The 23,879-nt window shown below is 44.4% G+C and overlaps 1 protein-coding gene across 1 annotated transcript in view; it reads right to left on the bottom strand.

The window, feature by feature from the left end:
• SVEP1 (sushi, von Willebrand factor type A, EGF and pentraxin domain containing 1) overlaps positions 1–23,879 on the bottom strand; it is a gene marked incomplete at its 5' end in the record, with an annotated part of 166,163 nt that overhangs the window by 9,432 nt on the left and 132,852 nt on the right. Inside the window, 7 exons of the mRNA XM_080940297.1 lie at positions 1,841–2,017; positions 3,129–3,302; positions 3,648–3,711; positions 7,832–7,987; positions 9,053–9,278; positions 10,915–13,700; positions 15,143–15,815. Of these exons, the coding sequence (XP_080796423.1) occupies positions 1,841–2,017; positions 3,129–3,302; positions 3,648–3,711; positions 7,832–7,987; positions 9,053–9,278; positions 10,915–13,700; positions 15,143–15,815 (4,256 nt within the window). The remainder of the gene's footprint in view (positions 1–1,840; positions 2,018–3,128; positions 3,303–3,647; positions 3,712–7,831; positions 7,988–9,052; positions 9,279–10,914; positions 13,701–15,142; positions 15,816–23,879) is intronic.

The following is a 23,879-nucleotide window of genomic DNA, read 5'->3' as shown; positions in this document are numbered from 1 at the left end:
TATTGTTATTACTATTAATAAATGAGCATCCTCAAACTAAAAGAACGCTAAGGCACTCAGGCAAGTTCAGAGTTACAATTCTGGAGGCTAGGATTCAAACCCACATGCATCTTCACGTGCATGTGTTTTGATTCCTATTCAAAGGGCAAGTGTTATGAAGATGGGACACACCTCGAGCAAAGTTTCTTATGTCGTCCAGCGCTTTGCATGTGGTTAGACCCGGTTAACACTGCTATTGACTGCTCTTGACAGAGTAGCTCGGGCAGCAAGGAAGACGAGTGGTAGGAGGTTGGCTAGAGAGATGCTTAAACCGCAAGCAGGAAGTGGTAATAGATATCGGGAGTTAATCTGAACAGGCCAAGGCCCTTAAGATTAAAGGAGGCAGTGTTGTAGCATGGGTGGACTAACATGGTGCTGGGCCAGCGGTTCTTAAGTTACAGCTCCTGGACCAGGAGTAGTTTTCCTCTGCTTATTCACCGCTGTGAACAAAATACATGCCGGGGATGACCTAAGAGATGAAGGGCTTTATTGTGGCTCACAGCTCCATAAGGTTCGCCTCATGCTTCGACAGAACACTGTGGGCATGAGACCATGTGGCTGAGATGATCCTTTACCTCATAGAGCACACTGCCCCAGTAACCTTCCTCCAGCTTGGTCTCACCTCCTAGTTTCCAGCACTTCTCAAAGTACTGCTGTCAGCAGGGGACCAAGCACAGAGAACACAAGTAGATGAGGGACATTTCATGGTCAAGCTATAACAATATCCATAGGCAACACCCAGGGACTATTAGAAATCGATGTTATCTGGCCTCATCCAAAAAAACAGACTCAGAGACTAATGGGGTGGAGCCTGGTTAATCAGTGTTTTAGCAAGCTCTTGAAGTTCTACTGATGCATGCTCAAGACAGAGAAGCATCTCAGGGTAATTTTGTTGGCAGGAAGTACCTGTAGCCTAGTAAAGGATACTGTGAAGGCTCTGGTGATGTGGAAGAAAATACATGTTTTAAACATGGTGCCTTGCTTTCTCTCAGAAGAGCACATTTTGACAAATCTACTCAGAGAATGAACCCTAATCTCGTAGTCAGGGAGGTTTTAGCTTGGTCTAGAAAATTTATTTTAAAAGAATGTTCAGTATTCAAAGATAATTGTTTCTTGTATTAAACACCAATGAATATGATGACTAAAATAGTATAGAGATCCAACTGTGTAGACTTAAGTTACTTGGTAGAAAATAACTTCACGGAACGTGAGAGATGGCTCAGAAGTTATGATCATTTATTGATTGCTCTCGCAAGCCCAGGTTCAGTTCCCAACACCTACATGGTGACTCATAACTACCTGTAATTCCAATTCTAGAGGTTCCAACATTCCCTTTCCTGACCTCCACAGACACCAAATACGCACACGGTACACAAACATATATGCAGGCAAAACCACTCATACTCCTGAAAAAAAAATCACAAATATTAAAAAAAAAACCAAACCACTGTGTTCAACAGAATCAAGCATTAATTAACATAAGACAAAAACAAAAGCCCTACAACTTCACATGCCAAGAAGATGGTTCAGCAGGTAAAACATGCGTGACACATGCATGAGAGTCTGAGTTGGGTCCTTTGAACTCAATTGTCCTCTGATCTCCAGGTGTGTGATTTATGTTACTCCTGCTTTCTCCCTCTCTCCCTCTTTTTCCTTCCTCCACCTTCCCTTTCCCCCTTCTCTCACACACACTAAAAATAAATAAAATATACATTCGTTTTTTTTTTTTTTAAAGGAAAAAGAAAAACTCAGAGAGATAGGAACTTGCACACTAATGGGCCTCACTGGGCTCTGGACTTACTTTCACATCTGGCGTTTGTCTGTGTCCACGTCTCATCAGGGTTGCACGTGATGACACCATTGCCTTTGAGCAGGAAGCCTTCCCTGCACTTGATAGATACATTCTGGTCCACATAAAACTCCTTTTCAGAAAGTAGGGCATTCTCAGGAATCACGAAAGGGACAGGGCATGGATTTGCTGTAAAAGGTGAGGCAGATGCTTACTGAGCGTTCTTCTCTTTTCCTGGTTTATCTCTTTAAAGACAGAGTAGAGGCTTTGCAGGACATGACAATAATATAAATCTTAAAACGAAAATGGAGCACTTTGGCCTCAAACCCACACCCCTCCTGACTCAGTCCCACCATGCCTAGCAGAGAAAGGATTAACAATTTGGAACTTGAAGCACATGCACAGATTTGCTTTTGATCCATGTGAGATTATCTGTGAAGATAAAACATCAGGCACATAATGGATCAAGGCCACACTGAGCGGTCTCTGACACAGCACGGCAAATTCTGCTGAACTCCATCCTCTTACTAAGGGTCCTTTAGAGAGGACAGAAGGAGAGAAGCGTCAGACATTGCCATGTAGGGTGAGCCCCATTTTAGACCTGCACCGTGAGGAACAGAATGATTGAACCTCATGTTGTGTTTGTGGGCTAAACACCGGATGTTTCCACAGCTTAGAAGGAAACACAGGAAGTGTTGCTAGGGTCTGATTTTGCTCGGAGCAAGAGTTTGTCACACATACGGACACAGGCTTCAGGCTATTTCAGTTCTTCTGATTTTAAGTGAGAATGAAATAAGTCTTGTTGAGGTAGGGTCTTCTGAGTTCTAAAGGCTCCGTTCATGTGCTACTGTTCTTAAACACTAGTCAGAAGCCTTCTCAAGTGTATTCCATTTGCATGGTTTCCATTCAAATGGTCAAATCATTTTGATTTACCAGGTTTATATGTTTTATATTAACATTAGACTTTAACCGTATCATCTTCCTTTTTACCCCCCCCATCTTCATGACAATAGAATTCACAATATCTTCATTTCAAAATGTTTTCATTAATTTGTATTTTCTCTTAATGCTTGAATTTACTCAGCCGAGGAATCTGATAAAAGCTCACCCTCAGACAGGCTGTTATAACATATCATAAGTAAAGTTCTAGACTATCCCATAATATTGGGCCTGATGGCCACAAATGCCCCCCCCCCCGGACCAATCTCATTGATTGGCATTTTCCCTTAGAGTAGAGATATACATGAAGCAAGCTGTGAAGCAGAATGTGATTAAAACAACCCCTAAAGTCAACACACACGTTTGCAGAGGGGAGCCAGGTGACTCCAGGTTCCATTTGCGGTGCAGTGTGCCTCAGGAGACCCTTCCAGGGTGTAGCCTCTGTGACAGGAAAACAGCAGGCTGGGTCCTGATGTGGTGTTTTCCAAGACAGCATTCCCATTGGGAAACACAGCTGGAGCCTCACATCTGTTCTCTAAAAGGAAAAACACAGCCTGTGTTAAATACTTTCCCAAATCTCTTTTGCATCTCTTGCTATAGTTGCTTTCCAAAAGTACTTTGTATCGAGTGTGTGTGTGCATGTGGAATACTCATATGTATATATTTACCAAACATATACATATATACATACCTACTTATGAATGAAACCAAGTAACATTCCATATAGAAAAAAACATAATGTATGTATCTGTTGAATTGCCACATGCTCACAATGAAGATTGCTACTTAGTCCTGTGTAGTGTATCTGCCTTTACCTATTTTGTTACTAGGGATGGATGTGGTGGGGGTTGAGATGAATATGTGGTGGGTCTTGTCTCACCTCTGCACACGGCCACCTGTCCACTCCACTGTCCGCTCTCCTGGCAGACTCGTTCCCTGTTCCCCTGTGAACGAACAGAGAGGGCTGATGAGCAGGGTCCTGACGTTACAATAGAGACAAGAAGGGAACACAAATGTCTTAGCCACTGACGTGGGTGGCTTAGGGCTGGAATGATAAATGAATAAAGTGTGAAGTTTAGAATCTAAAACATAGCTTCACCGCAGTCCTTCCCTGGAAGGGTCATGTGATGACGGCAGACCTGGCTTTATCTTCTCTTTTAAATGACAGCTAGTCACAATCCACAGAAAAGACTTTCGAAGAACGAGCCAGCAATGTCAGAGATAAACTTGTTTAGTATACTTAGAAATATTTTGAATGAAAAAATAAAATAAAATAAAAATGAAAATATTCTAAATTCATTTATCTTTCAATACTTCAGGCATAAAACAAAGCATATGAGATATATTGATTTGAGGGCTGAAATTTTCAACCATGAGACTTATTTATTACATCTAAATTTATTAAGGGCCTATGTATTTAACATTTAAATAATCTGGTAAAGTCTAAAACTCACTTCTCCGCCTTCTGAAATGTTCTTGAACAATAATTTGTAATTATCTGAATATATTTCTTAATCTCCATTAGCTCTTCATGGCCACGTGGCTGCTTGCCTCCAGTGAGAACTAATGCACCAGTCTTTGATTCCTGAGTTTGATTTTTGTAGATCTTTGCTTCATACTTTTCTGTTACCTCTTACTGGAACCATCTGTGTTCCCAACCTGTATTATGCTTCTAATCAACTATGAGACAATAACTAAGTTAAGGTTTCTAACATTACACATTAAAAAAGACCACGTTTTAAGGTCTGCTCACCTCTGTCTCTTGTGTGTGGTATATTATGGTACACAAATGTCAGTCAGAGAGGCCAGAAATGTATCCTGCTCTGTCTGTCTGTCTGTCTGTCCATCTGTCTACTTGCCTATCCTGCCTACCTGCCATCTATCAATCGATCGATCGATTCATCTATCAATCGATCGATCGAATCATCCATCCATCCATCCATCCATCCATCCATCCATCCATCCATCCATCCATCCATCCATCTACTTTTTAACCTACCAACCTAAGGTCCTTAATCCTTTGAGACAGTCTCTCACTAAACCTGGAGTTTGCCCAGCAATCCCCAGGGATCTTCTTGTTTACACTCCCCACATCCCTGGGGATACAGCCATGTGTGCAGACCCCTGGCTTTTCCATGAGAAAGTATCAGTCTTTCAGCTTCAGGTCCTCATGGTTGTGCAGTGAACACTCTTTCCAGACCCCTCTCTCCAGCCTCCTTAGTAGGTCTTCAGAAGCTTCGCTGTAAGTGTGAACTTCAGCACGTGAGGTTTGTGACGTATTATTTTTTAATTTTACTTATGCTCATGTGTGTTTCAGTATATGTCTCATGTATATGGAAACTCATGGTGGCCAGAAGAAAGTGACAGATTCCCTGGAGCTGGAGTTGCAGGTGGTTGGGAGTCAGCTGACTTGGGTGCTTTGAACTGAGCTTGGGTCCTCTGGACGAGCAGTTGAGCCTTCTTCTCTTCCCTGTATTATGATTATGCATGTAGTGTGCATGTATGTATGTATGTATGTATGTATGTATGTATGCATGCATGCATGCATGCATGTATGTATGTATGCATGCATGTATGTATATATGTATGTATGTATGTATGTATGCATGCATGCATGCATGCATGTATGTATGTATGTATGTATGCATGTATTATGTATGTATGTATGTATACATTCTAGGTATGTTCTGAATCAGCAACAACCAGGGAGCTGCTAGTTCCTTTTGCTTGCTTTCATCTCTGTTTACTGATATCCTCCGTGAAGGCATTTAATTACTGATAAATCTTCACTTGCAAAGATCTTATTGACTCTAATGGGACATGTCCTGTCCTGACTTTCCAAAACAAAACAACAAAAATCCCTAAGTTCCATAAATCTCAGGATTTTTTAAAATACATTTTGATTATCTTCTTAATGAAATAGTAACACCGGTTCATTAGAAAACTTGAAAAAGAAAGCTTCCACAATTCTCCATCCAAAGACAAATTTTAACCCTTGTGCTTTTTCTTTAGACAGAAAAATTCTTTTCTAACGTAATGTAAGTTACGTGTTAATAGTTTAAGAGAATCAGACAATGGCCTCCCTATTCAGCTCTCCAGTGAGGCACTCACTGGAGTCAATGGTTTTGCATTTTCCCAGTGTTCCTTTGCTCTCTTCCTCTAATTCTTTGAATTGCGCGTAATCTGACTATGTCACTTTTTATTCTAATATAAATTCAAATGAATCAGTAGCTATTAACTTTCTAAAAACAGACGGCTTATCCTTGCTTCCTCTTTAGATTGTGGCAACATTTTTCAGCATCTTTCCCTTTTCTTTCTCTGCCCTTTATTTGTCTCCCTTATTATTAAGTCTGAGTTTTAGATCTATTGGCACACCTGCCCCGTCTTATCTAAGTTCGCAAACAACTTGCACAGATTCTTAGAGCCTTAGATTGTTTGAGCCTTAACAGCCATTTTATTATTGACTGGCTATGATTTGTCTTAAGGATTTATTTATTATATACATACAAATCCACTGTCACTGTCTTCAGACACCCCAACATTTTAAGTTAAATTACCAACTTGTTCAAATTTTACGAGGTTTTTTTTTTTTTTTTTTGGTATATTTTGTTTCCAGAAATGTATAGACGTTTTCTTAAGAAATTTCAAGATCAGCCACCTCATGTAAGGAGCACCCCAATTTCAGAGACAGGAAAAAAAGGGGGGAGGGGAAAACTCCACAAACATTTAACCGCTGACTTGTTCTTACACATCACTGTAATAAACATGGGAGATTCCTGAAAAGCCAGATGATGATTCCCTGTGATTCACAGCCGCTCATTTAGACAGTTAGATGGGGAGATAAGGCTTTCTCAGGAAGCAACTACTGCTCTTCCCATTAAAGTTCACAGCTGCTGCTGGGGCTATAATATTGCAATTAGGAGTCATCTTAAAGATAAAGTTGAGGTTTTCTTAGCATAGTTCTGAGAGGTTCCAGGCTAGATATACCACAGGGTGTGGTGGTTTGACTAGGAACGGCTCCCATACACTCATGTTTGCATGCTTGGGCCCATAGGGAGTGGCACTATTAGGAGGTGTGGCCTTGCTGGAGTGGGTGTGGCCTTGCTGGAGTAGGTGTGGCCTTGCTGGAATAGGTGTGGCCTTGCTGGAGGAAGCGGGTGGATGGGGAGACACACTTTAAGGTCTAAGAAGCTCAACTAAGGGCAGTGTGTCTGAGTTTTTACTTCTCCTGCCTGTGGATCAAGATGTAGAACTCTCAGCTCCTCCAACATCATGTCTACCTGTGTGTTATTGTGTTTCGTCTCCATGATGATAATGTAACTGACACTGAAAGCCAGTTTTTTCTCTGAAGCTGTAAGCCAGCTTCAATTATATGTTTTTCTTTATAAGAGTTGCTGTGGTCATGGCCTCTCTTCACAGCAATACAACCCAAACTAAGGCCCAAGGGAACCTGGCATCTCAAGTAGAAGCTTGCCAGGGTCCGTGCACTCACTGCTGGTGAAGTGCTTGCATTCAGTCTAGTACTTCCTTGTTGAGGTTGTTCTTCAATGATGCATAGTGGGACCAGTTTGGACCTGCTTGACATGAGTGTTGGGAACCTAACGCAGGTCCTCTGCAAGAACAGCAAGTGCTCCAAACTGCTGAGCCATCTCTCCAACCCTAATTTGTTTTTTAAACTGGGATTGAGTCAGGACCTTGAATGTGCTAGATAACACTCTATCCTGAGCTATATCCTCTGACCCTTTCTTTATGTCTGTTTTGTGACAAATCTTTGATAGTTGCCCAGGCAGGCCTTGAACTTGTCATCTACCTGTCTCTGCCTTCTGGGTAGGTGAGATCACAGGTAATATGTCACCACACCTGGCTGATAATTTTTGTGTGCTTAAAAATTCTAAGTCATCTTTTAACCCTTTTTCTAGAAAGTGTTAAGAAATTAAAGTAATAAAATATAATAGGATGTTTTTAGAAGCAGTGTTGGTAAAGTTAATTTATTCTAATATTAAAAAGAATTCTAAGCATATCAAAATAGCACATTCATTTTTGTTAAACAATTTGTTAGCGTACCTCTAATTCATAGCCAGGGTCACACTGATGAACAATAGTGCTTCCAAAGCTGTATTCACTGCCGACTACAAATCCATGCTCTGGACTCTCAGGCTGCCCACAAACAACCGGGATGCAGGACTCATCAGAAAACGGTGGCTTCCATGTCCCATCAGGCTAAAGAACAGACCACAGAGTCATAGTTAGGATTTAACACATGGCTGTCCAGTTTCTATGGCAGACCCATCCCCAGAGTGAGAGTCACAAAGGCCCAGGGTTTCCCCAGTAGAGTCGCTTTTGATCTATCGGTAGGTCTTAAAAACACAGGAATGGTCAGAAGGTTTTTCACAGTCAGCACCTCAGAAACACAAAATAAGCACTTTCTCCCAAACAGAGGCATCCCATAAGGAAGTGCGCAGTACAGCATGCTAGCCAGAGGGTGAACTGAGCGAGGGTAGTGTAGATAGTCACCTTTTATCCCAGGGAACCCTCCTGTTTCCTGTCTGCTTGTGCAGCTTTTGGGCCTTCCAGCTAAGGCCATCACAGCCCATGACAGTGTTCTCTTTGTAGATACTCACCGGGGCATGGAATGCTTTGCTATGACTATCTCTCTATAGGTTTTTTAAATTAATTAATTAATTAGTTAAATTAATTAATTAAATATTTACAAGTTCACTGTATCTGTCTTCAGACGTACCAGAAGAGGGCATCGGATCCCATTACAGATGGTTGTGAGCCACCATGTGGTTGCTGGGGATTGAACTCAGGACCTCTGGAAGAGCAGTCAGCGCTCTTAACCAATGAGCCATCTCTCCAGCCCCGTGTTTTTGTTCTGTTTTTAACATTTCCTCTAAGGTTGGCTCCTTCTTAATCTAAACTGGGAATATTAGGAAAAATCACAAGTTCTATTTCTTTTTTTCCTCCTTGTTAGACAATTTTATTTTGCCAGCACATTTCTCTGTGCATGTGAGGATCAGAACCCCGACCTGTAGTTGCAGCTGCAAGCCACCATGTGGGTGCTGGGAACCAAACCTCGGCCCTCTGTGGGGGCAGCAAGTGCTCTTTAGCACCAGTCCACCTCCCCAGCCCCACCTTCTGTTTCTAGGAAACATCTCTAATCTTTGGATGTAAATGAAAACTGGAGGAACTTGTTCTTTCCACGACAAGAAGACATGAGTTTTGTTCATAGTCAACAGATGCCAGAGCTAACTTACATATCCCACCTCAGACATAGCATCTGACCTGGCATGTTGGCCGGTCCGCTCCTTCATAGGTAAACCCTTCTACACACGACACAGAAACTTGTCTGTTCACCCGGAAGTCATCTCCGTGAACACGTACGCGCGTCATGTTAGACGGCACAGGACAGCTTTTAGGACTGCAGGAGATTTTCTCAGGTAGCCAACGGCCGTCTTGCTGGCAGATGAACGTGTCTGTGTCCGAACCCATCACATACCCTTCCAGACACCTGCAGTGCGAACAAGGAAGTGAACACCTACAAGGAAGTACACCCTGTGGCCGACTGCTGCTCAGATGAACAGGCTCAGGAGCCATTTTATGAGAAACCTGAAAATGGGCTCAAAGGTCAGATGGATAACGCACTGCATGAAAAGTTGATAAAGCAACATCCAGATAAATTCTTAGTGGTTCACACTCAAGACTAAGCAAGGCCAAAGTTGTCTTAGATGTTGCTGGAGTTACGTTCCTTTACTTGTCTGTTCATTCTGAAATAGCCACTAGAAGTGATAGAGGAGTTCAAAGGGGACGCAGATACTGGTAGGACTATGACATGGTGTTTATGGTTTGCTTACTGTACTGTCTGAGGTGCTTGTACAAGGTACCCCTTCTAAACTTGATCATTAAGCACTGTTACAGCTATAGAATAGTTACAACTTAAGTCAAACCGGCTCTTAATTTCCATGTGATTTACAAATTTTAATACTCATGCAGGCCATGGTTCCATCCAGTGATTATTTTCTGGTGACCGCTCTGTGTGCTTTCCAAATACCAACTCATCCAATTCTCACATCCACCTCATGTGCAGGTGCCATTAGGATCCCCGTTGCCATTTGGCATCAATGAGGTTGTCACCCTTCTGGAAGCCACATGACTCTGCCTGGGTAGTGTGAGATGTGGAGAAGCTGAGTCCCCTAGAGGGAGCCTTCTGACCCATGTTCCTGTCACTCCTGTGTGCTGCCTTTCAACCCAAACCACTTAATTAATTCATAAGTGATCACTGGAGGACACCTTTTAAATTCTACATATTAACCAGGTTAGGTGGGAACATCAGACCAACCTAATTAGTGGAAGCTAAGCAAAGATCAGTTGTCACGTGCTGAGGACAAAGCCCCAGGTGAATCCTGACAAGCAGTGGCATTGTGGCTCTTGAAATGCCTGACATATCAACATCCACAGTCTTAAAATATACTTCAAAGTCACAGACTGATTGTTCACTCTTTTGCACACAGGTCTCTGGTACTTTTCCGCTGTCTAACATTCCATCTTTCTACAGACTTTGCTTTTTACTACACTCGGGGTAACATGAAGGTGGGGCAGAAACGTTCAGAATGGACCACCCTAGAAGAGGTGCTGAGTTGTCAACCAGGTACGAGGCATCAATGCCTACGCTTCTCCCAGAAACGTAAACGAAATCTTGAATTGAGATGCTTTTGAATCCACCGGTTATTTATTCCAATACATTTTTAATCCCAAAGTTTATTCCAAATTTTTTTTATGTCTTTCGTTTTAATATTTAACGTAATAATCACCTTCCGACAGGGGAGTATTATGTGACACCAAATTTTTAGCTTAAGTAGCAGAGGCTGGCTAGACTCTGCGTTTATATTGCTCAGTGATTCAAACGTGTCTGAGGCTGGCTAGAGGACCCTGCAGCTCTGTGAGGACCATGAAGATTAAATTAGAACCACCATCTGGAAAAGGGTAACACTTTTATTGTCACAGTAAATGGATTTCTACATAGTCCTGAGTAAATAAAATGTTAAAAGCTTTGGGATTCGGAGGTCAGCCCAGAGATGGTGGTTCTCTTTCCAATTAGCTACATTTTATAATCTCCTTGCAGATTCCACAGTCACACACGGTCTTACCTGAGTCTCACTTTGCTTTTGTAAGTATGTGCTTCTCCTGTCGCCACTGCATTGGCAACAGTCGGTGGAGGTCCACAGGACAGGGGTTCACACGTTGGGTAAGGCTGGCTCCATGTCCCCTTCTCGGTACAAATCAGGTCTGAGCTACCTTGCATGACGTAGCCAGGTCTGCAGCTGTAAGTTACCACGCTGTCCTCTGAAGGGCCACCCTCGATGACGATTGCATTGGGTATGGTTGGGAGAGGGCCACATTCAGCATGCTCACAGCGTGGGAAGTCAGACCATTGGCCATTGGCGTCACAAGTGATTTCAGAAAGTCCAAGCAGCTTGAAGCCTTTGACGCACTCAATCTGGACCGTCTTTCCACAGCCCAAATCAGTTGCGTTGACGGTTCCCTGTTGAATGATGGGCATGGAGCACTTGCAAGGTAGACACGAAGGAGAGCTGCCACTCCAGGAACCGTCCGGAAGGCATCTTCTTGATGGGTTTCCATAGAGCTTATAACCAGTGAAACACTGATACTGTATGTGGCCTTCATGATAAAAAGAAAAGCCATTAGGGAAGCCCTGGGGAAGATCGGCAGGAGGACCACAGGTAGCTGGTCTACAGATGGGAACTTTTGCATCCCAAGTCCCACTGGACTGACAGGTGAGTTTTGAAGCTCCCTGCAACACATAACCCTCTAGACAGTGGAACACTACTTCCTTATTGAACCCATAGTCTAGGCCATCTGCCACCCCGTTTGCCACTTGTGGTGGGGCAGGACATCTGACGGGCATGCAGCTGGGGGTGGTACTACTCCAACTTCCGTTGTTAAGACAGACACGACTCCTGGCTCCTTCAAGTACGAAGCCTTCCCTGCAAGAATACGCAATCTCCTTCTGGAACGTGAATTCTTCTCCATTCACTTGGCCGTTGGTGGGGACCGGGGGTGAGCCACAGTCCACAGGAATACACGTGGGCTCGTGCCCATCCCAAGCCTTATTCTCTTGGCATGTTCTCTTCTCAGTGCCATTGAGCACATAGCCAGAGTCACACTCGTAGTGTAACACACCCAGGTATGAGTAGTCGTTCCCTTTGATGGCTCCATTTCTGAGTGGGTTTGGCTTACCGCATGAGACAGCTTCACAGCGTGGAATGGGGCCACTCCACCGCTTATTCTGCAGACAAAGTCTCAAGTGGGGGCCTTCTAGAACATGCCCCGGCTTGCAACTATATTGGGCAGCACTGCCCATGGTGGTCTGTGTGAAATGTAAAAATCCATTGTCCGGAGCAACAGGCAAATCACATTCAATAGAAATGCAGGAGGGTGCGGTCCCATTCCACGTCCCATCTTCCTGGCAGATCAGCACAGGGATTCCCAGCAGTTCATAACCAGGCTCACAGCTGTAGGAAACCATCGTGCCGTATAGAAAGTGGGACGCAGGCGAGGCAGGGGACTCCTTTGTATTTCCCAAGGGTTTGGCTGTTGCTTGCGAATGTTCAGGGTGAGGAGTCAGATAAGGGACTTCCATCATATCTTCTTCTTGATCAAAATATCCCTGGCCGTCTCTGACTTTAGTGCAGTCTCCAAAGTCTATGTGAGGGGGGAGACCACAGTCTATGGGCACACATGTCGGACTGGAGCTGGACCACCCCGACTCTTCGCAGGTCTGCATGGCATGACCAACCACCTGGAACCCAGGGAAGCAGCTATAGATAATCATGGCACCGTATCTGTAATCTGCACCTTCTACGAAACCATTTTCGATGGGCTGTGGGTCGCTGCAGTGAATGGCATTGCAAGAGGGGGCATCCGTATCCCAGTCACCGGTCTCCAAACAGGTCAGGGATTTGGGACCTTCGAGTCGGAAGCCTCGGTCACAAAAGTATGTGATGGTTTGTCCGTAATGAAAGCTCCCAGAAGAGAATTGGCCATTTAAAATCTCCTTGGGCTCTGGGCATTCAATGGGTTTGCACATTGGTTTTCCTCCAAGCCACTGGCCATTTTCCCCACAGAAGGTGGTAGCGTTGCCCACTAACTGGAAGCCCGGCTTGCAGGTGTAGAGGGTGGTGCTGAGATAGGCAAGCCCTTGCACATGGATGATGCCATTGAGGATCTCCTCAGGCTGGGGACATTCTACTGGAACACACTCGGGCAAGGGAGAACTCCAGCTGCCGTCAGCCTGGCAGAGGATGGCTGGACTGCCTCTTAAGAAAAACCCTTCGACACACGAATACTTGACAGTACTTCCGAAATGAAGAGCACCGGAAGACGCAGGGACGCCGAAGGAAATCAAGGGTGGCGAGTGACAAAGGACCATCTTACAAACAGGAAAGGAACCATTCCATTGCCCGGATGGCAAGCACTTCAGGACAGAGGGGCCTTGCAAGACATGGCCCTCTTTACAGGAAATAGTCATCACGCCTACCTCAGAAGTTGATTCCTTCAGCACGAGCTGGTTTTCTGAGAGAGGAAGCTCTGCACACTTAGTGGGGACACACTTGGGGCTCGATTTCTTGCTCCATTTGCCAGATTTCTGGCAAGTCCAAGAATTATCACCAACGAGCTCATATCCCTCATTACAGACGAACTGAACCTTGGACCCCACTTCAAAGCTTTCTCCCTTCACGAAGCCGTTCTGAATGGGAGGGGGCTTCCCACAGTTGAGAGGTGTGCAGGACAGAGGGGCATCACTGTGCCACTGTCGATTGGCTTGGCAGACAAACACGGGGCTTCCAGCTGCCTTATAGCCTGGGTCGCACTGGAACCTTGCTTCGCTCTCAAAGGTCCGGCCAGTAACGTGCTGAACAACAGGGAAAGGAAAGTCAGCAGAGCCTACAGAACAGGCGGACCAACAGAGATGGTACATTGACAGTCAAGAACAGAACCCAAAGACCTGTGTTTACAATTAATCAGCTAGGACTTCCACGAGTAAAGATTTAGGCTGCTTGAAGCCGGTCTGCCCTGATTTTTATAAGGGAAAATGTGGAAGTAAGATGTGGAAGACCCAATGAGGTATGAATTCTTATAGAACCCGACAGACCAGGGGTCTACAGAGACCTTGGTTTGTTGAAGGGCAGTGCCAACGATATTCACAGAGAACTTAGTAACTTAAAAAAGGGGGGGTATGCATTAGATGTATTAAAAACTATTTCGGTTAAAATATCGTCTACTTAAAATGGCACCATGGCCTTTGATTTGGAAGACTAGACTATCTTCTTTCTCCTCCTCCTCTTTCCATTCTTTCTCCTCGTCCTCTTCTCCTCCCTTGTCCTCCCACCCCCTTCTCTTTTGGTATATGCGGATGTAAGTGTGTCCAGAAGTCAACCTCAGGTGTCATATCTCAGGCGTCATCTAGCTTGTTTTCCTTATTTGTTTCTTGGGCAGTCTTTAACTACTGCTTGTGGGGCAGCCTAGGCAGGCCCACAGACCAGTGAGCTCTGACATCCAGCCGTGTCTTCCTGGCCAGCACTGGGGTTATAGGTGTGTGGTACCATCTCTGGCTTTTCTTTCCCTGGGGCCAGAGGTTAAGCTCACCCCTCGCTCTTGCAGAGAAAGCACTTGAGCTCTCACTACCACCCTCCTTGTCTTCCTGACACACTTAGTGGTGTGAGCAGGTCACATTTGTATGACACTGAGCACTTTGCTCATTGTGGTGAGATTACCTTTGGATATCTCGAAAGAACAATGCAAAAACCGCACCTCATAGTTCTCTTAAAAGCCAGAGTAACAATAAATACCTCTGATCTCCACTTAGGTGACCAGTTTTATAAAAGCAAAATGGAATTTCACGAATATTGGCTTGCTCTAACTTCATATTTATGGCTAAGATGTGGCTACAAAAGCCTTGGAATAACTATAGGCTACTATAATGCAGAAAGATGTATATTGAGGGGCTGAGAGATGGCTCAGTGGTCAAGAGCACTGGCTGTTCTTCCAGAAGACTAGGGTTGAATTCTCAGCAACCACATGGTGCCTCACAACTGTGTGTAACTCTAGTCCTACAGGAGGTTTGCACAGGGTGCATGGCTTTATGTGCAGGCAAACACTCGAATGCATAAAATAAAAATTTGAAAAGCTGTGTATTGTAAGGTTTCCTAATGATCTTGATTCATTTTTACTCGATACACACTGTGTGTCGAGGAGCCGTCTCTCTTTCAGTCTGTCCACTGCCTCTACTTGGAAATACTGAATCGATCGTGGTAGGTGGCCCTATGAGGGATGGGCCATTTGCTAGTCTCTTACCTCTAGGAAGCCGTTCTCGACCTTAGGTGGTTCGTTACAGGACACAGGGTGGCAGGTGGGCATGGGTCGACTCCACTGTCCTGTGGCTTCACACGTGCTCTTCTTCTCCCCTTTGATATAGAAGCCCTTGTGGCAGCTGTACGCCACCACGGCCCCAAAACTGTAGTTTGTTCCACTCGGGTAGCCATTTGTGATGCTTGGAGGCTCTCCACACCGCACCGGGATACACTGGATTGACATGGGGGAAGGGCTCCACTGTCCACCTCTCAGGCATTCAATCTTCGAGGAGGTGTTCAGCACGAAACCCTCCATACACTTGAAGCTTACCACCGAGCCAGCTGCAAATTTCGCTTTGCTCACAGACTCCAAGATGCTGTAGGAAACCGACGGGGGTTTCTCACAGAAGTGAGCTATGCAGCGCGGCACAGCCTGGCCCTCCGGGGGAACCCAGTTTCCCTGGGCGTTGCAGATGAGCTGGGAGTTGTCGGCTAGGCTGTAACCATCTGCACAGTAGTAGAACGCGGTGTCTCCGAAGAGCCTGTGAGCAGTCTCTGGGGAGGCGTGGTCCACATTGGGGGGCTCGTCGCAGGAGACGGCCAAGCACTGCTGGTTACTTGAATTCCACTTGCCGTTGGCCTGGCAGACGATGGTGTCAGGGCCAGCGAGGGTGTAGCTGTGACAATGAGGGGAAAGAAACAACCCAATGTAGTATCGACAAAAGGCATTCTCTTCTCTTTTCATTTTTTAGTTTTTCCAACACTAACTTTGCCTTTATTCTTTGGATTTTTTTAAAAAAATAGTATTTAGCAACTGAATATTGAGCTTATTGTTAAAATGACCCTAATGCTTAATCAGTAAGGAAATAGATTTAAGACTTTTGCTATTTAAAGAACTCTAATAGTTACATATGTGTGTGAGTGAGTGTGTGTGTGTGTGTGTGTGTGCTATGTAACTAGAATTATACGCAGGCCACGCCCCCACATAAACAGGCCACGCCCCACATAAACAGGCCACGCCCCCACATAAACAGGCCACGCCCTCACATAAACAGGCCACGCCCTCACCCTGCCCCAAGTTTCTTAACACGGGTGCTGAGGATCACATTCAGGTTCTCATTTCGCCAACGGAATCTGACTCCAGTCCCTGACTACTTTACATTTTCAAAAATCAAAATGAGAAATAAGCGTTGGTCCCATTTGACTCAATGCAATCTTAGTCGGCCACAGCTTTGATAGCTTTAGTCTGTTGATTTTAATAGTTACATTTTCAAAGAGCGTTAGTGAGGCACGTCTCGCCTAGATATAGCTTATAGCTGCTCACTTACACTCAGTGGCTTACGTTCATTTAAAACAGTGATTAGAATGCTAGGATCCAGTGTTTCCGAAAACCTCGGACCGTGTGCTTAGTTAAAAAGCTTTGCTCTGCACGTGGCTATGACTTGCAATGAGGGCACGGATACATTTTCCTCAATACCCCCAGCCTTTCTTTGCCTATATCTGATAGGACATTATTAATATGATTCCCAGGGCTATCTCGGCAGAGCAGAGCAAACATTAGGCTGTGTGGTTAGGAGCACTGTATCCGAGGCCCTCTGATTTTCCCTTTCAGTCTCTTAGGCAACAGAGTTTTGAAGGGGTACCTAACGCCTGGTCGGTCTGTTTTTTTTTTTTTTTTTTTTTTTTGTTACTAATGATGGGAAGGGAATGAAAACAGTCTGGTGCCTAGCTGATCCTTGACACTGTGATTGGTTCATCACACAGATGGCTGGGTGGTAAATCAGTCCCTTGCCACGAATCACTCAGCTGTTTGCAAATGTGAGATCCAAAGTTGGTTCCTAGATTCCAACACTTACATCTCTCCCACGATGCGGCCTCCCCTCCCCCATCCCCTTTTCAGACTAGTTAGATAAGACCACTGTTTGTGAGGATGCTGTGGGAACTCCACGGAGGTGTCATGATACAAATTATTTAACCTGCCTTTCAGGAAAGATTCCTAAGGCATCCGTAACCGAAACTTTTACTGAGGTCCCTTTTAGGTGTAAAAGAAATAACCCGTTAGAGAAAAAGTGGGATTCCATCATCCTCAGCAGACTATCCATAACATCTACAGGAGGACTGATGGGCAGTTCGACAAAAGTGACAGATGTCAGTAGACCTCTGTACAACCTCCCCACTTATGGCTGGGCACCATGCAGTGCACAGAATCGGTGTCTTCACAAATACTTTGAGATACTCCCAATAGCTGAGTGAGGTCTCTGCTTAGGGCCTCTTCAGCTCATGGTTTGGGAAAACCTCAGTCTCGGTATCAAGTAGATACAGACTTAGTGGGTGTTTAGACAACTTCTCTTTGCACAGTTTCAGGAAGGTACCCACAAGCAGAATGCTTGGAGAACAGATTTATTAAAAACCCACCCGGCCAGGCCTGCTGATTTGAGTGCCTTTGCATAGGACATGTCCTGGGAAGAACATCTTACTGAGGCTCCTGATGTTTTACAGCTCAACTTGAATCATTTACATACTTTGAGCTGCGTGTCATCCTTGTGCACGACCCCTTGATGTGTCTGGCATCGTTCACTGGCTGCAGTTCATGTGACTGCAGTTCATGTGCACTGCCCTGATTTATAGAAATCCATTGTACATAAAGTTTTCCCTTTATTCCCTGGCTCCAGGTGCTCTGAGGCAGACACCTCTGTCTCTAGAACCTTCCTTATCTTGAGAATGTGAAAACTATGTTATGTAATTTGGAATCACTTGGGGGTCTCTAATTCTTGACCTTCTGATAACTCTCCACCAACTACTTTTTCCTGATGAAAACCTAACAGCAAACCAGCTCTCTAACTGAATGGGCAACGACCAGTGGATACACACTTTGGAGAGATATGAATTCGAAGAATTCATTCTTAGGATCTTCAGTATCTCCACCCCCCCTCCAAAATCTGGAGTAAGACTTTTGTTTTTCTTTATGCATTGCAGTTAACTCATATTTAATTATACATGATGTCACTTCCTTTTCATACATGACCCTCCTCAGGGCATTGATGCTGTATTATCGAGGTGCTTGTTTGCAGTGGCCAGTGACACAATGTGACAGACGGAGTGGGACAGTGCCATACTGGAAGATACTTATTTGGTCTCTGTCCTGTGCTTGTCCTAGACTAATATCCCAAGCGTCAGCAGGGCCGGGTTTTGCACCACCAGAGAATGTGCTCGGTGATGATGGGTTAGATGATCAGCAAAGATGAGTATTTTTAAAAAGGTTAGAATTTTAAGATGACAAAAAAGATATACATTCTAAATGACATCTAGCGGGGCTAACCAATTAACCACTGCTTAATCACCAAAACATCCAATTGCTTGTACTATTTAATTCTGCCAGAGTTTGGAAGTGTATCTGGAATTATAGGGGACATCTTCTACTTGCTTATTTTGTTGAGGGATAATTCAGAGAACAAGCATTTTATAGTCGGTAGCATATTCCTGTAACTGCCGGCTACCAAAAAGAGAGAATGTGAGACCGGGCTAAGTGTGAGCTGCGAGAAAAACCTGGCTTCAGTATGGCCCTAAGAGGAAGGTTTACCCACTTCAACTCTTTGTAACCTTTGTTCTCTCATTTGAGATGTCTTGGGGACAATTTTTTTTATATACTTTTATTAAAAATCAGCCACACATGGGCTGGAGAGATGGCTCAGTGGTTAAGAGCACTGACTGCTCTTCCAGAGGTCCTGAGTTCAATTCCCAGCAACCACATGGTGGCTCACAACCATCTGTAGTGGGATCCGATGCCCACTTCTGGTGTGTCTGAAGACTACAGTGCACTTATATACAGAAAATAAATAAATAAATAAATCTTTTTTAAAAAGTCAGCCACACACCCAGTGTCCTTGGGGAAGGAGTCCATCAACATCTCAAGAATGCCTTAGGAGGCCAGCAATACACAAGAATCCTTCAGAAATGGTAAATGAGCAGCGTCCTTTGTGATGCGAGTTTCCAGTAGTTGGATTCCCACCCCTAGAGGAAGTTTACTAACCAGCACAGGCCCTGAGCCCTGGGAGCTTTATGAGTGAGCTCCTGAGAGCAGCATCCGGGTCCCCGAGCAGCATCCGGGTCCCCGAGCAGCATCCGGGTCCCCTTCTAAAAGGCAAGAGCCGCTCATTAAACAGCTTCGGGTTCGTGAGGACAAAAGAAAACGCGGAGAAACAGTGGTGATTAATCTCACTTCAATTCATAACAACAATTGAAGATCAAAGCTCCCATCTTAATAGACCAATAAATTCCCTTTAGAAGCTTCTATGTGAGGAGAATCAAACGAGGGAAACTCCGTGAGGTTTTTATAATGTCATCAACCCTTGCGCGCCTCTGAGTTTCATACCAACAAATGTCAACCTACGGGAGAGAAGGAAAAATGAGACACAAATGGCCACCCATCCACTGGGCCTGAAGCAGCTGCTTCTGGCATTTGGGGTGTTGCTAAACATTTAGAAAAGCTAAATGTGTGGGGGGAAAGGCATATTTGCGTTGGTGAGTTGGACAGAGCTGCTTGCTGCTTTCTTATTGTGGAATTGGTCACTCTGCTCTCTCTTTTGAAGTCCTTGCCTCCTTACTGTGAACTTGAGAAAGTTCCTTGCTCCCATGATTCAGGGAGAGGTTCCCTCAAAGCTCACAGGTAGTATAAAAGTTAAAATCTACCAAACAGCCCAGCAACAGCAGTCCGGTATCCATCCCCAATGGCAGTTGGGTGAAGGAGAGGCAGTTTTCCTTAGGGCCTGGTTCCCTGTAGGTGCTCCATGCTCTAGGAGACAGTTTCATACTCATGCATTCGTGGGCAGCAAAACTCGGACTCAGCGGGTGGTACAAATCAAATCAAAGCAGACGAGTTGGGAGGAGGGTTTAGGGAGTAGGGGTGGATCCTAGAGAATGTGTAGGGAGGAGTGAATGTGATCAAAATACACAGCATGCATGTGCAAAACTCTCAAAGAACGAATACAATAGTGTACTATATCGTATCAAAGTAACAACAGTGAGAACAGCAGGACTGTTTGCACGCTCATGTGGAATGAAGGTCTGGGTGGTTTACACCGTAAGGAGGGCAGAGGCAGGGCAGACTTGAGATTCGAAAGGGGATAAACTTTCCTGAGTCTGAGAGCAGCTGAGGACAGAGGAGACAGCAAGGCAGGCCACGTTACCTAGAAGTCACAGCTTGGATACAATGTTGCTATTCTTGATATAACAAGATGCCAGAGCTGTGCTACATAAGCCTCAGGGAGGAAAACAGAAATGGAAAAGACAGAAAGAGGACAAGAACAGATTCCTGGTTCTGGGTCCTGCAAATCCTCTCTATAATACTCGGTAGGTAGTATTAGAACAGACTTCAATTTAAGTGCATAGCTGGGCTAACCAGAAAGGAAATCTCCGTGTTTTCAACACGAGGCAGAAATTGAAACCAGCAAAGCAAGCTTGCCAGTGAATGCTGTGGTTGCCTTTGGGTTGGACAAAGAAAGAAACTGGAGAGGAAAAGAAACCGCCTCAGACTGAATTAGTAACGGGGTTTCTGGCAGCAATCCACATCCTGGAAGGAGGTTTATTTACATGATAAGCTTGCAAACTTTGGCCCATCTCTGTGTTTGCAGAGATGCTGGACAGAGAAATGAGGCACTTGCTAACTACAGATCTGTGCCTGATACAGGTTTCATGTTAGAATCCATACTGCTCGCTTTACATGCAAAACCTTTCAAATCGATAAATTACTGCAAAGCTGGGTGCCCCAGGGTAGCTGGTAGAATAGAGTCTAGAGAACCAGATCATGAGGGGTTGTTGTGGACACAGTAAGCTTTTTCTCCTGTAAGGAGAGACTCTGAAATGGTGAGACATACTCAGGCATCTTGGGATTACTATCACTATGACGAAACATCATGACCAAAATCAAGCTGTGAAGGAAAAGGTTTATTGGCTTACACTTCCCTATCACTGTTCATCATCCAGAGGAAGTCAGGAAAGGAACTCAACAGGGCTGCCAGGAGCTGATGCAGAAGTCACGGAGGAGTGCTGCCTACTGGCTTGCTCCTTAGGGCTTGTGCAGTTTGTTTTCCTATAGAACCCAGGACCACCAGCCCATGGGTGGCACCACCCACAATGAGCTGGGCCCTCCCCCATCAGTCACTAATTAAGAAAACACTTTATAGGCTTGCCTACAGCCTGACCTTGTGGAGGCTTTTTCTCAACTGAGGATCCCTCCTCTTTGCTGACTCTAACTTGTTGACATAGAACTAGCCAGGACAGCAGGCACGTTGCCCATCATGAAGGGTTCAGCAACAAACAAGGCATACAAGAATTGAGCTCTAATAAATGAGATACTAGAAGAAAACTGTTAGCATACTGGTTTGAACAAGCAGCTGGACTGTTAGGGATCAGAAACTAGAAAGAGCAGAGAAATAGGGAAGCTTGATTAGGTCACTAGGTTAAAGGTACACAGGAGTAGAAGCTGAGACTGCAGGAAACAGCCATACACATTTCAATAAACTACAAGAAATAACTTTGCAAGTTTTTCACCGTACAGAAATGACAACTATCCAAGCAGGTCGCTACATTTAACCTGGTGGAAGAATTGCACTGTGCACACATGGATGGATATATTAGATGATACTGCATTAGTGAATATAATTTTTAGACTTTCATGTGTCAGTTTTTAAAGCATCATTTTAAAAACTAAAACAGGTACACGTTTACCCCTTCTCTTTCCTTCTTCCAGTTTTTTCCTATGTCTCCCTGCCTCGTTCCTCCTCAGATCGGTGGCCTCCTGTTAAATATATATGCATAATTCTATAAATACAACCTGCTGAGCCCATTGCTTGTTGATTGGATGGAAGAGTTCAGGGCTGATGGCTTGGTGGTAGACAATCAATGAGGGGACACATTCCTTGGTAAGGCTGATTCTCCCTCATGCAGAATTCTTTAATTGCCTGTAGTTCTTTGTCTGGGGGTGTGCCCTGTGAGAATTCCAGCTTCTGTTTTACCATGAGTAATGATACTGCTTGTGTTCTGGCAACTACATTGTTGAGGTATTATGGGTGTAGCTTCCTGTCATCTCTAGGGGACTCCCTATCACAGCCAGCTTCCTAGTCTGTTGGCTCTTCACAGTCTCCCCACCCGCTCTTCATGTGTGTGTTTTAAACAAATAGATTTTGAATTCCAGATAGTTGTTTATGATTGGACTCTCAAGGTCTTCTTGACTGAAGGTGTGGTCGCCACCTGCTGGCAGTCACATGTAAGTTACACTTTAACTCATCCAGCAGAGTCGCTTTAAATTTTGGTTATTTATTAATATCTTGTAAAGCTCAAAATATGACTATCCTATGACCTGGGTAACAGCTTGAAATGTCTAGGACAGGGATATTCCATATATATATGTGCTATGTGTACTGGCTGTTTCTGTGACAACTTGACACAAGCTGGAGTTACCACAGAGAAAGGAGCCTCAGTTGAGGAAATGCCTCCATGAGATACAGTTGTAAGGCATTTTCTCAACTAGTGATCAAGGGAGGAGGGCCCAGCCCATTATGGGTGGTGCCATTCCTGGGCTGGTAGACCTGGGTTCTGTAAGAAAGCAGGCTGAGCAAGCCAGGGAAAGGAAGCCAGTAAGTAACATCCCTCCATGGCCTCTGCATCAGCTCCTGCTTCCTGACCTGCTTGAGTTCCAGTCCTGACTTCCTTTGATGATGAACAGCAGTGTGGAAGTGTAAGCTGAATAAACTCTGTCCTCCCCAACTTGCTTCTTGGTCATGATGTCTGTGCAGGAATAGAAACCCCGACTGAGACACCAGAAAACATGCAGGTGTACTCATTACGCTCTGCTTTTATTAGCAAATAGAGTGGGAACAAATTAGTCTACTACCGTAGAGAAATGAGTAACTTAGGGATTTGTGGCGAAATGACTATTCACGTGTTCAACCATCGAAGACAACCCTTTCCTGTATCATGTGCTGCCGGCAGGAACCCATCCCTGCATATGATAATCACATTACAATGATAAAATTATTGCTGTTGTTTTAGTTTAGGATTTCAGAAAGTTCTACTGTCAGTGTTTGGGGCCTCAGGTCTCCTCAAGAACATGTCACCACCTCTGTGGTGCCTCTGTCTGTTGGTGTACCAACATCGGTGGTCTTTCTCCATTGCTTTGCAGTTTTTTTTTTTTTTTTTTTTTTTTTTTTTTTTGAGACACGTTCTCTACTAAACCTGGAACTTGCTCTTTTGGTGAGATTGGCCACCCAGGGAGCCACCAGGATCTGCCTGCCTGTCTCTGCCTCCACCAGCGCTGGGGTTAAGGTAAATGCCAGATTGTTGAACTTTTTACGTGAGTGCTGGGGAATCTGAACTTAGTCCTCATGAGGAATCGTATCCCCAGAGTCTTCACCCCGGCCCAGAGATGACTCATTCTTTATACAGGCATGTTTTATAACAGTGGGAAAGTTCAGCTGACTAGCATGTATTTGAGAGAGAGTATTCACATATACACATACACATGATTAAAAATAAAATAAATATTTAACAAGAGAGAAGTGATTTAAAAGAGACTTCTTAAATGAGGCAATATATCAACATGTAAATTAAAAGTATATTTGCCTATGAAAACATGTATGCAATATGAAAAATGGGCATTTGTTAAAACATGAGGAGAGTAGAGAGGCATTGAGGCTGGCCTCCAGCAGACTCCGTCATGTTGTATTTCTTTCATAAAACGACTT

The sequence above is a fragment of the Micromys minutus genome (assembly GCF_963924665.1).
Source record: "Micromys minutus genome assembly, chromosome: 28".
In the NCBI taxonomy this organism is placed as follows: domain Eukaryota; kingdom Metazoa; phylum Chordata; class Mammalia; order Rodentia; family Muridae; genus Micromys; species Micromys minutus.
Note: the sequence above shows the minus strand (reverse complement) of the source record. Positions and strands in the feature narration are given on the sequence as shown.